Here is an 11,506-nt window from a genome sequence, read left to right as displayed (position 1 = left end):
TTTGTAGAAACGGAGAAAGCAAAGTGCTTCCACACGTCAGATTCAAAAGTTGGCGGAGCATTTGTAATCTCAATTGCCGGCTTTTCTTCTAAAGGCTTTTCTTCGGCTGGTCCTCGAGGGCCTCAGTCCTGCAGGTTTTGGGGGTTTCCCTCTTCCAACACAAGCTGATTCCAACCAACGGGATCGTTTTCAGGCTTGTGCCGAGATTGCTGATGAGCTGATCATATGTCAGCTGTGTTGGAGAAGGGAAACATCCAAAACCTGTAGGACCGCAGCCCTCGAGGACCGACATTGACCACCCCTGTTCTAAAGCCATCTCAGAAGGTTTGCTACTCTCCACCATCTTGAAATCTCTCAAACAGCGCGCACTGTGTGTTCATATTGGCTCAGCGGCGGCACAAAGCACCATGGTCGATGTAGTTCATAATACTGTGTAGAAGCAGAAGCAGTCAGAAAATAATTTTGTTTTAGGACGGAGATCAGCTGCTTTTAATATCACAAACATGACGATGATGATATCGTGTCATTTTTAATATTGCAATATCGTCAATATTGTTGCATCCGTAATGCTGTTTGGAGATTCCCATTAGGTTGGCAGAATTGGGCCAAATTCAAAGCAGGAAGATATTGACGAGTGCTGCGTTTGTTAGCCAATGACGTGCGTTGTCTTTGTGTGCAGCGGGCCGAAGAAGGCAAACCTTAAAAAGGACGAAAAACAAACAAACAAACAAACAAACAAACAAAAGATGTATGCAGCGATGGACCTTGCTTGGTGATGCGAGCGTGTCGGGACTCACCACAAAGCGGCGGAATTCTTCCCGCCTGCGCTGGCCGTCCGTAGCGTGGGCGGTGGGCGAGTCCAGCAGAAGATTCCAGTTGCCAATCAGCTGTCTGGCCCCGCCCATCCACTGCGTGAGCGCAGCAGAGTCGCACGAAAAGCTGGACACAAAATGGCAACCCTTGATCAATTCCTCGTTTGCGTTTCCTTCTTTTGGCGCCGGTCTATGGACGGAGTGTCCGGCGTGGCACATTTTGACCGGATATTACGTCACACGCACGTTTGTCGTCACAAAGCAACGTTGGACAATAAATTCGGAAATGTGTGGGTGGACGACCAAAGGCAAATCTGTTTGGAATGAATTCAAGAGGCGAATATAAATGCAATTTTAGATGGAAAACAAAAAAGAAACGCTACGCTTGATTTGGAATTCCAAAAGCAAACTCATACAACGACGTCATCTCCCGGCGCAGTCGCTTCTTTTGAATTATTGGTGAAAAAAAATGGAAGGAGTTGGATGGAATGTCAGCTAATGGCTGCGCCAAGCATGCAAATGGCCACGTGCGTGTGTACACCCCACTGGAACATTTCTGGCCCCGCCCGCCCCCGTCTGCAACTGGATGCAACTGGAACCTTGTCGACTCTGCTCGCAATGGGCCACTAAAGAGACGCAATGCGAACATGATGCAACAAAACCATTTGAGAGCAACATTTTGGAATACGCGAGCAACGGAAAAATGGGACGGCGGCTTGCTTGTCACCTGTGGGCGAGTTTTCGCCTCCTGTCCGCATCTGCGTTTCGTCGCTGGCACTTTCTCTTCGCATTTGTCCAGCGAGCCTCCAGTTCCCTGCAGGCCACGCCCACTTGGATGCAGCCGGCCCCCTGCAGCCAAAGTCCCGCCTCCAGCATCCAGCCCAGCTGCACCGCGTTTGCATCTAGATGGCCGGACGCGTCCTGCGAGGAGCGGTCAGGTGGCAAGTTAAAGCGCAATGGACCAAAAACAGGTTAGCATGCTAGCATCATCTGCTTTTCCTTTTATTTCATCTTGAAGTGCCAAATGTGGCCAACCCACGTCCATCCATCCATCCATTTACTACCGCTTATCCGGGATTGGGTTGCGGGGGCAGCAGCTTTAGGAGGGAAGCCAAGACTTCCCTCTCCCCAGCCACTTCAACCAGCTCATCCGGAGGGATCCCCAGGCATTCCCAGGACAGCTGAGAGACATAGTCTCTCCAGCGTGTCCTGGGTCGTCCCCGGGGCCTCCTGCCAGTGGCACATGCCTGGAAAACCTCTCCAGGGAGGCGTCCAGGAGGCATCCGAACCAGATGCCCGAGCCACCTCAGCTGGCCAATGCGGAGGAGCAGTGGCTCGACTCTGAGCCCCTCCCGGTTGGAGCTTCTCACTCTATCTCTAGAGCCCAGACACCCTGCGGAGGAAAACTCATTTCGGCCGCTTGTATCCGGGATCTTGTTGTTTGGGTCACGACCCACAGCTCATGACCATAGGTGAGGGTAGGAACATAGATCGGCCGGCAAATAGAGAGCTTCGCCTTTTGGCTCAGCTCCTTCTTCACCACAACGGACCGATACAGAGTCCACATCACTGCGGACGCTGCACCGATCCGCCTGTCGATCGGTGCCAACCCACGTAAGACACAAAAGTAGTTGACAATCAAATAAGAGTCTCCTTACATCCTGTCCAAGCACGTAAGCAAATGAAATGGCTTCCGCCTTTCTTGCAAACAAAAGTGAACGTAGAGTCGCCAATTGCGAGAGGAAAGGGTGTGGCGTGAAAATCACCTGCGCGGGCAGCGATGTCTCCACGCTGGTCAGCAGCGCCCGGCAGCGGCCGGCGTCCTCCTCCCACTCGCTCCATCTCTGGCAAGACAGCAAGTCGCGCAAGTGACAGCGGACGATTTCAGCTGGGCTTGGACCGGCGGCACAGTGCAGAAGGCAAACCTCACCCGCAAGACTTGTTCCATGTGGACGCCTCGGTGCAGCGCCCGCTCCTGCAGAGAGCGCATCTCGTCCTGCAGGACGTTCAGCCGACTGTGGAGGGCGCTCCGGGGAACTCGCTGGCTCAGGAAGTGCAGGGCGAGCAGACGTTGGTGCAGGAAGTGGAAGAACTTCTGGAGAGACAAACCACTTTTTGCACTTTGCTTTGTTGTTCTTGGCTGAATGCCAATCGGATTTCAGCGGCTGTTGGTTGCCACGGTAATGCAATCGGCAAGGCCTTCACAACAGGGACTGAGAGACCAGTGGACGAGCCATGTGGCTTATGCTGCATTGGAGGATGCTTGGAAGTGGGACTTTACCACGTTCAAACCAGGAAGTGTGTACGGGAACGCCCCCTTAAACTCGGAAATTCCACTTGTGAAGTCAGAAAAAAAATCTCGACTTCACCGATGGACGACAAGTGACGTCACTCTACAATGTCGACCATTACGTAAACAGACCGTGAATAGTGAGACCCAATTTACTTGAGTATAAAACTAGACGGCTTTCTTCATTCATAAATATTCAACATAACTTGACATAACACAACATAAGTGAACAGTATGTTGCTATCTACCTGCATGAAATTATACGGTCAACTACTGAACTGTATGAAATGCTTATGAAATAAGATAACAATAAATTAAGCAAAATACGAGAAGGTAATTTTGCAGGAGGTCAAAAATGAGTTTTAAGAACCAAAATAAAAAACAATTTATCACTATCCGCCATTTTGGTTGTTTACTTTTGCCTTGAACGCTTTCAGGTTGGAACTGGGAAAAAACAACTTGGATATATCCGACTTCCGACCATCCTCGAATGCAGCATTACTCGCCGTCAGGAGAAGTGAAGCCACTGGCGGCCATATTACGTTGCCACTGCATGCACGTCATTGCTAAGTAAATCCTGATGAATTTCCTCCTTGTCCGAGGTCTGCGTCACGCTGTCACAAGCATCAACGAGGAAATGAAAGCAAAGCCCATCAGGACAAAAATGGCTGTCAAACGTAAGTATCATCTCTTTTCAGTCGCAATTGTGAATTACGAATAGTTGATGCAAACCAAGTCAAGTCGGTTCTTTGCGAGGCCCTCGTGACTCCACGCGGGGATGCTGGCGTCAAACCCACACGACAACCAAAAAAAAAAAAACAACAACAACACAGTACACTTCAATAATAGCAACGGCCAATCAAATACTGTGGTACCTCAAGTGACCCCGTTCAAACCTTTTGTCAACGGAGGCAAGAAATCTGTCATTGGGCTTGGAAAGAAGACTTGCAGCTGCGCACTCACAAGCTTGACCTTACCTGACCATCAGGTGGAATAGCGCAGATGCGTCCGCTCGGACATGAGCAAACACACACGCAACAACAACTTGAAAGGTTGGCTCGGAAGCGGCACTTTCTTGGCCTGATTGGTTCGGTGCCATTGCCTTCATAACCTTGCGTGGCGCTTCCAACTCACTGACAGCGATTTGGTTGGATGATACTTTTGCTTTGCTTTACAGAGGGAGAACGGAGCGGCTCTCCTTTTCATTAGGGATGTAATGATAAGCGCAATATCGTGATATATGATATTAAAACTGCCACAATATCATCGTCGTCATGGTCACAATATTTAAAAGCAGCACATGTGTAAAAAAAAAAAAAAAAAAAAAGTCTGGTTGATTTCCATTTGTGCAGTTCTAGCACCCTCTGATGGATAGTTTTTTTTTGTTTTTTTTTTGTGCAATTAGATTTTCATTAGGGATGTTTTGGCCTTCTATGTTTAAAATCTATACTAATTGTCAGATGAAGGAGAACGTGATATGCCTGTTAACCGAGTCAATATGTGGAGGAACTAAATGTGTGCGTGCATTAACACGCAAGCAGCTCAATAGGTGTTATTAGAGATTGTAGGTGGTTTATATGCATTGCTGTTATATACAATACAGCACAATAATGTGATTTTTTTTTTTTTAGGATGAGCTCTTTTTTTAACAATATTGTGACCTTTTTTTTGTATCGCCAATCTCCCCACAATATCGTGATAATTATGGTATATCGTGAGCTTCATATCGTGATAATATCGTATCGTGATATTTGGATACCGTTACGTCCCTACTTTTCATGTAACTTTTTGTTCCCAATTTGACTTGATTTTGCATCAAGAAGCAAATCAAGCGAGCAGCGTTGGCATATGCTAAAAAAAAAAAAATGTTGCAGGAATCAAGAAGACAAGTAAAGCGCGCAGCCAACTGACCGTGTGGGCGTGGAGTTGCCGGCGGAGGTCGGCCTGAGAGCTCAGCTGAGGCGGCCTCTCTAAACGTTCTCGAACCGCCGCCACCAGATCGCTCAGGCTGCACGCCAGACGCTCGCAGTGCTTCAACGCATCATCCTGGCCCTCGTCCTGGCCCTCGTCCTGGCCCTCGTCCTGGTCCTGCATGTGGTCATTTCAATCATCACAATCACAACTTCCTTCTCTTGAGCTGCTTGACGTTTGCTGTCATCACTAATTTTGAAGCCGTCACTTGTTTTCATGCCTTTTCTCTGTTACTTATTGAACAAATAGTCGGCAATTAATCGGTCATCAAACGACTGTGAGAGCCGGTTCACCTGGGCGGTGTGATCCCAGCACTTCATAAATGAGCTACGTTTGGATTTGATGGATGATTTATTTGCCACTGATGAATATACTTGTGGCTTCTTAGCTGAAATTAAACAATAATAAATTGTATTTGTACTTACATTTCCAAAGAAATCTTAAGGTGCTAGCTCAATGCATTCCAATTTGAGATGAAATCACTGACGTCCTGTGTGTTGCCTGTACTTGATGAGGTGAGTAGCTGGCAAGACGGCTTTCTCTTCCCTTCCTGAAGCAAAATGTCGCCCTCTTGAGGAGATGACAGGCCTCACTCACCTCTTGCTTCACCCCGGCAAGTTGCCAAGTATGTATTGGGTTTGGCTATTTTTAGGTGGCTAAATTTTATTTTATTTTATTATTTTTTTTAAAGCTGATTTAATTACTCCTATACTCCCCCTCAAAGCATTTGTAATGCTCGTCAATAGAGCTGACTTCTGCTGTCTGCCGTATATACGAGAACTGGAAACACAGACGCCATGTTGTTACCCTGGGTCACAGGAGGGGGCGTGCGCTCAAGCGTGTCGTACATGAGCATGCACACAAAATGACTTCCTTTCACAAACTCGGTGTGCACTTTCTTTTCATTGTTTTATGTTTTCACCTCATGTATTTGACAAGCTGATAAGCAGTGGTGCCCAAGTCGGGTCCACGAGAGCCCCTATCTAGTCTGTTTTCCATGTCTCCCTCCTTCAACGCAGCTGAATCGATTGTTCAGCTGGTCTGCAAACGCAAACTTTGCAGACGCCTGATAACGATCTTGATCATGAGTCAGGTATGGTGGAGAGAATCAGAGATCTGCTTTATCGCCTGTCTTTGGCTCCTAATAGGACAAGCAAGATACTTCCATCCATCCATCCATTTTCTTAACCGCTTGCTCCTCACAAGCGTCGCAGGGGTGCTGGAGCCTATCCCAGCTGGCTTCGGGCAGTAGGCAGGGTACACCTAAAAACTGGTTGCCAGCCAATCGCAGAGCAAGATACTTAATGCCAATTTTTCATGGTCCTAAATTGTGCTTGTATAATATTTAGAACTTTTATTTTCAACACAAAATCCGCAATAACTCATTTCCACATTATGGGTCCTGTTTTATCAGGAGTTAAAATCAGTCATTTTATTTTCAATGATAACTCTAGATATAATGTTGCAGTCCCACCTACTTCAAGTGGTGTTATTGGACTTTACATTGCACAGCAATGTAGTGTTATTTGCTTTCCGATCCTCATTTGACTGTCACTTGCCATACTTTCCTCCTTCTATGGGCCTCCGATGCATCAAAATAGCGCCGCCTGGTGGTTGTGATCAACCAGGCATGATTGGAACATGAAGGTAGAAACACCTGCTGCAAAACACGCCCAAATCCCAGCAGCAGGGTTAACGTGGCGTCCGTTATGTCATGTGACCAGCAGTTGACCAATCACAGCATAGTAGCTCTGAAACCGAGTTGGCTCAACTCTCTACGGCTCTTACTAGCACCCCCTGGTGGTCTGAATGTGACACAAGTCTTCATACCGTATGGAAGGACTGTCAGCCATTTTACGCATACAAATGAGAATGCATTTTGTCAGATCATTGGAACTGAAAGCATTGCAGGTGTCCAGGCAAGTATCGACATAGCGGTAACGTCACTTGATAGCTTGTCAATATGTTGAAAAGGGCAAAAGCAAACCTGTGAGTGTTATTATTGGTTATTGGTCCCGTGGTGAGTAAAGACACAACGACAGCAAGAGATTTGATGAAGGATTTATTGATACTTGCAAAGAAAGCAAAGAAGAAAAAGAGAGCAATTAAGGGGAGGACACATCATCCATGCAAGACCGTGTTAAGACTTCATGCTGACCGCCGGTGATAATCCAACGCTCGGACCGACCGGCCACGCCTCGCCTCGGACCACTTTGATTCCTCGTTTGCATAATTAGCAAACAGGATGTCGATTAGTGAGCGTTTGCAAGAAAACCGGTCCATGCGGGACGCCGGCTCACACGGCAAACACAAGCAAACAAAGCGCACCAGGGTCAGCACATTGCTAATGAGCAAACAGTGTCATCGTGGAAATATATTATCAAGACTCAGTTTGTTAGCCACATGCCGCTCAACGTTCATTTGCCTTCGTTCCGGCAGGCGGAGGCAGATTTAGCAGCGCCTTTTTGAAGCAGTCGAAGTCGCCATTGTCACATGCGGCTCCCGCGCCACGTGACCCTCTTCTCCTAATTGAGGCTTGGAAATCCTCAAAAACTGCTGACATCATCTGCTAGCGGCTGTTCCAAGTTCAAAGCAAGCGTTAGACCCTGGGGCAGCCAAACACCATTTTACTTTTCGCTTGCTTTGTATGGTTGATTCTTTTCTTTTCCGATTTGGATGTTTCAAAATGCCGTATGACGTCATCACCCCCATCATGTATGACACCATGAAAATTCATGACAGATATCCAAAATATTGCAACTCGCATGTGCCAAGATACTTGCATTTTTGTATGAGGTTACGTGGTCAATCTAATCCAAAATATTGGGGCTATCGTTGGCACAAGGTGCATTATGTTTAGGCAAGAGCTCGCCCCCCACCCCGTTAATGCAATATAAACGAGGCAATGCTTAAAGCAACACAAGCCTTATTAATCACTTTCCAGTACTGGATTAGGCATTTTGTACAAAGAATAAAAGTAAATATATATTTGAATTTTAGTTTAAACCGATTAAGTGTCCAAATTTGATCGTACGGTGTGGGACGCCATGTACCTGGTCACGTGATCGTGACGACGTATGCTGTGCGTAACCGGAAGCCATCTTCGCTTATTTGGGAATTTGCTGACATAATGTGAAGAAAAAGACGTCTTGGATACCAAATATTGCGCCAATTCCATTCAGAGTAAAGTCCTCAACACGTCCGGTTTCATGTCATTCCATTTGGGGGTGGGGCGGTTGGGGGTGGCCGCTCATAATGTGGGCTAAAACGTGCTTAGCACACGACATGTAGCAGAGTGAAAAGTCACCCGGAAATTTAATGTCCAAATGACTCAGCGGCGGCCGAATCTACCAGTTCTATCCGGCTTTTTGTGTCCTCTGTGACTGTACTTCTTTTGAAGAAGTGCTTCTTTGCTGTCCGCCGTGGGACGCCATCATTCCTCGTGAGTTCAATGCTGCCATTGGCAGCCATGTCATTCAATGTGCATTTTACACACGCGATACGTCACGGTGATCATGTAACTATCCAAAATGCCGATACAGTACTTAACGTAAAAATATTCATCCAAAGTGCTAAATTGGCAATTTTTTCAGGGAAGAGTTGAAACGATCCATTTCACAGAATAGCTGCTTAGGTTTTCATAAGTCTTGTGTTCCTTTAAGCATGTGAATAGAATCCAAAATATTTGTGACTTGCAATCTAATGAATTTGTTGACGTGGGACTTTGTGAATAGAATCTAAGCTATTGCCTGCCATGAGTGCCATCCAAATGATGGCAGACGGGACGGCGCAACGTGACAGGGATGACTTTCGCTCAACCGCGGCTGAGATGGCGCCGGGCCGGTTCGATCAGGATTCCCAATCGGATGCCACTGACATTTACACAACTGCACCTAATGGAATGAAGGCCAACCAACGTCGAGTTGCGTCTTTCAGGACTGTTGAGGTGGTTTCCATGTCAAACAGTCATGTGTCAGCTTTGCTTTTCTCCAATCAATTGCAAGCGGTCTTGGGTCTAGAAAGCCTTGATTGATGATGCCGCGTCTGGCTTGGGCTCAGAGCTCAGCCGCGAACTTTGATCTACGGGATGTTCTAGAAGAATGGGGAAAGACTTTGCAATCCTAAGGCAGCTTATAAAGGTAGCTGGCTGGCGTAGCGCCGACAAGACTGGAAGGCTTCCCACATCTAACAGAGCAAACATCTCTGCCGGGAAGTGGCCGCAGGTTTGGAGAGGGTGGAGGTGGAGGTGTTTACCATGCGACCGGGGACGTTCGGACCTCCGGCGGACTCCGGGCCGGATGGCAAATCCTCGGAGGAACTCAGGTCGGGGCCACCGGAACCCTAAACAAACAAACAAACAAACAAGCAAGCAAGCAAACAGTCAGGTGTGCAGACGCAAAAATGTTGGAAAGCCCTGCGTCAGGCCTGCTACACACACAAAAGCACCAAAGGGAAACTCCGGCATACGCGCCAAAGTTTCCCCAAGTGCTTGCCCAAAACCACCTGAGTTGGAAAAATGCCAAGTTGTGGGGATCCAAACTTTTCAATGCTGGAGTTTTGAAATCTGGTTTGCTGATTTGGGCATATTCTTTCGTATTTGTACTGTACGTTGTATTGTTGTACTGTACTGTGTCTTGACAGGTGCCTTTAAATGAAATGTATTTTGATGATTATGATTATTTGGCGTTACCTGTTGACTTTCTTGGCCCTGTGATGCTTGGCGACCTTCTGGCTCGCTGACTTCCTGACTCTGACAACAACATCAAGACAAAGCAATCAATGGAAGGAAGGCAAAATAGTCACGGGAATGAATGAATGAATGAATGAATGAATGAATCCATCCATCCATCCATCCATCCATCCATCCATACCAAAAAGAAGCTTCCAAACAGTTGATCAATGAGAAAAGTGTCACAAATTAGAATTTGTTTCTGTCATTTTTGCTCACCGGCTCAGTCGACAAAGTCAAATGAAGTCAAATGTCTTTGTTGCATTCATTATGTATCCATCATTGACACTTCTTTCATTTCATTGTTTTGAATATCGTGATGGGTCGCCAAAAGTTGTATTGGGAAAAGAAAAAGGCAAAAACGTCATCAGTATGATGACGATGATATGGGATGAAAGTTGGAATGTCGACATGTGCTTTTCATCTCTTGAAACAGATGTCTCACGTGGCAAAGGCTCATCAAAAAATAAAAATAAAATAAAAACATGACACAAACATGATAAGCATACCAAGGAATGAAATAACCCAAAAAGATGATTGCCTAACAAGGCGAGGGACCATTCATGAATACACGTGTGGGGAAAAAGCCGAGGAGGAGGATGAGAAGCAGGTGCGGTTATCTGCAGCTTATTTGGTTACCTCTGAAGGAGAACCAATCAAAGTACCCCAGAGCCACCACAAAGCACTTCCTGCACCTGCCTTCAGTCCGTGCAGCAGCCCTCCCCTTTCGCTGCCGGCCGCCGCCTCGTCACGCTCGCGCTGCGGAAACAAGACGCACGCAAGGACAATGTTGCGTCATTTGCGCTCATGTCACCTTGAGTCAAATGCAAACAAGCTCGGCCAAGCCACTTTTCTTGTGCAGGAAGGATTTAGGAAGTCACACTACTCGAACGCAAAAAAATCACAAATAATTGACAAGATTTGCAAAATGGCACAAATATGTGCCACAAGCACATACAAGGTCCACATTCTTTTCTTGCCTAGTCAAAACAACGGCCACGCAACTCCTGCCTGAGAGCTTTCTCTTTCTTGAGGCCGTTGAAGGCTTCAAACCAAAACAAAGGCTTCAAATGAATTTCTTCTTCTGACGTTTTCGATTGCGTTCGTGAAAAGCTGCAGCAAGGATGGCCGACGAGTTCTCTCACCAGCATGCTGTCGGCTATCCCAGAGCCTTCATCCTGGTCTGGGGCAACCCTGAAGTGGACCGGCTCATCAGGGTCCTCCTCCTAATGGGCGACATGACCATGGCCAGTCGGTTTGGACCCGCAACGAGAATGACAAGACGCCGCCGACTCACCTCTGAGCTGGACAGCTCGAGTTCTGCTGGGGATGTCCCCTGCGGGCGACTGCCTTGAGCCACTTGAGCTCGCTGAGGTGGCAGCTGTTGGATGAACAGAGCCGGAACCTTCTACAGCGACAGCAAGACAAACAGCAACTTTGTCGCGGCTCACCGAGCCAGCCCGCCAGCCATCCATCGGCCCGTCGATGGACTAACCTTCTCCAGGTCCAGCAGCAAGGCTTGGAGCTGATTGATGGCCTTAAAAACAGTCAAGGTCTCCTCTGCATTCTCCGGAAGTCGAAGGTCCAGTCTGGCTTTCTGCATGTCGGCAATGCGGCTCCTCATGGACTGGATCTTCTCCTCAGCCATCTGTGTGCGGTCCAAGAGCTTGTTTTGGCACATGTATTGGTTTCAGCGAGGACAAA

At 47.3% G+C, this 11,506-nt stretch overlaps 2 protein-coding genes across 10 annotated transcripts in view; both read right to left on the bottom strand.

Annotated features, from left to right (window-relative positions):
* Positions 1-5,607, bottom strand: part of LOC144031821 (nesprin-2-like) — a 42,682-nt gene extending 37,075 nt beyond the window's left edge. The window contains exons 1-6 of the mRNA XM_077539276.1: positions 5,499-5,607; positions 5,014-5,190; positions 2,743-2,907; positions 2,579-2,656; positions 1,540-1,733; positions 798-939 (exon numbers count right to left, since the gene is read on the bottom strand). Of these exons, the coding sequence (XP_077395402.1) occupies positions 798-939; positions 1,540-1,733; positions 2,579-2,656; positions 2,743-2,802 (474 nt within the window). The 5' untranslated portion in view covers positions 2,803-2,907; positions 5,014-5,190; positions 5,499-5,607. The remainder of the gene's footprint in view (positions 1-797; positions 940-1,539; positions 1,734-2,578; positions 2,657-2,742; positions 2,908-5,013; positions 5,191-5,498) is intronic.
* A 1,515-nt stretch (positions 5,608-7,122) lies between these two features.
* Positions 7,123-11,506, bottom strand: part of syne2b (spectrin repeat containing, nuclear envelope 2b) — a 60,997-nt gene continuing 56,613 nt past the window's right edge. For 5 of the 9 annotated variants that reach the window (XM_077539267.1, XM_077539273.1, XM_077539274.1 and 2 more), the window contains 6 exons: positions 11,298-11,450; positions 11,100-11,210; positions 10,948-11,028; positions 10,498-10,561; positions 9,764-9,823; positions 7,123-9,414 (listed from right to left, as the gene is read on the bottom strand). In XM_077539267.1, coding sequence (XP_077395393.1) covers positions 9,089-9,414; positions 9,764-9,823; positions 10,498-10,561; positions 10,948-11,028; positions 11,100-11,210; positions 11,298-11,450 — 795 coding nt within the window. In that variant the 3' untranslated portion in view covers positions 7,123-9,088. Of the gene's footprint in view, positions 9,415-9,763; positions 9,824-10,441; positions 10,562-10,947; positions 11,029-11,099; positions 11,211-11,297; positions 11,451-11,506 lie in introns of all 9 variants that reach the window. The other 4 variants (XM_077539268.1, XM_077539271.1, XM_077539272.1 and 1 more) reach the window with 4 other exon arrangements.

Source organism: Festucalex cinctus, chromosome 12, assembly GCF_051991245.1.
Source record: "Festucalex cinctus isolate MCC-2025b chromosome 12, RoL_Fcin_1.0, whole genome shotgun sequence".
Lineage (NCBI taxonomy): Eukaryota > Metazoa > Chordata > Actinopteri > Syngnathiformes > Syngnathidae > Festucalex > Festucalex cinctus.
This window is presented reverse-complemented; position numbering and strand designations above follow the sequence as displayed.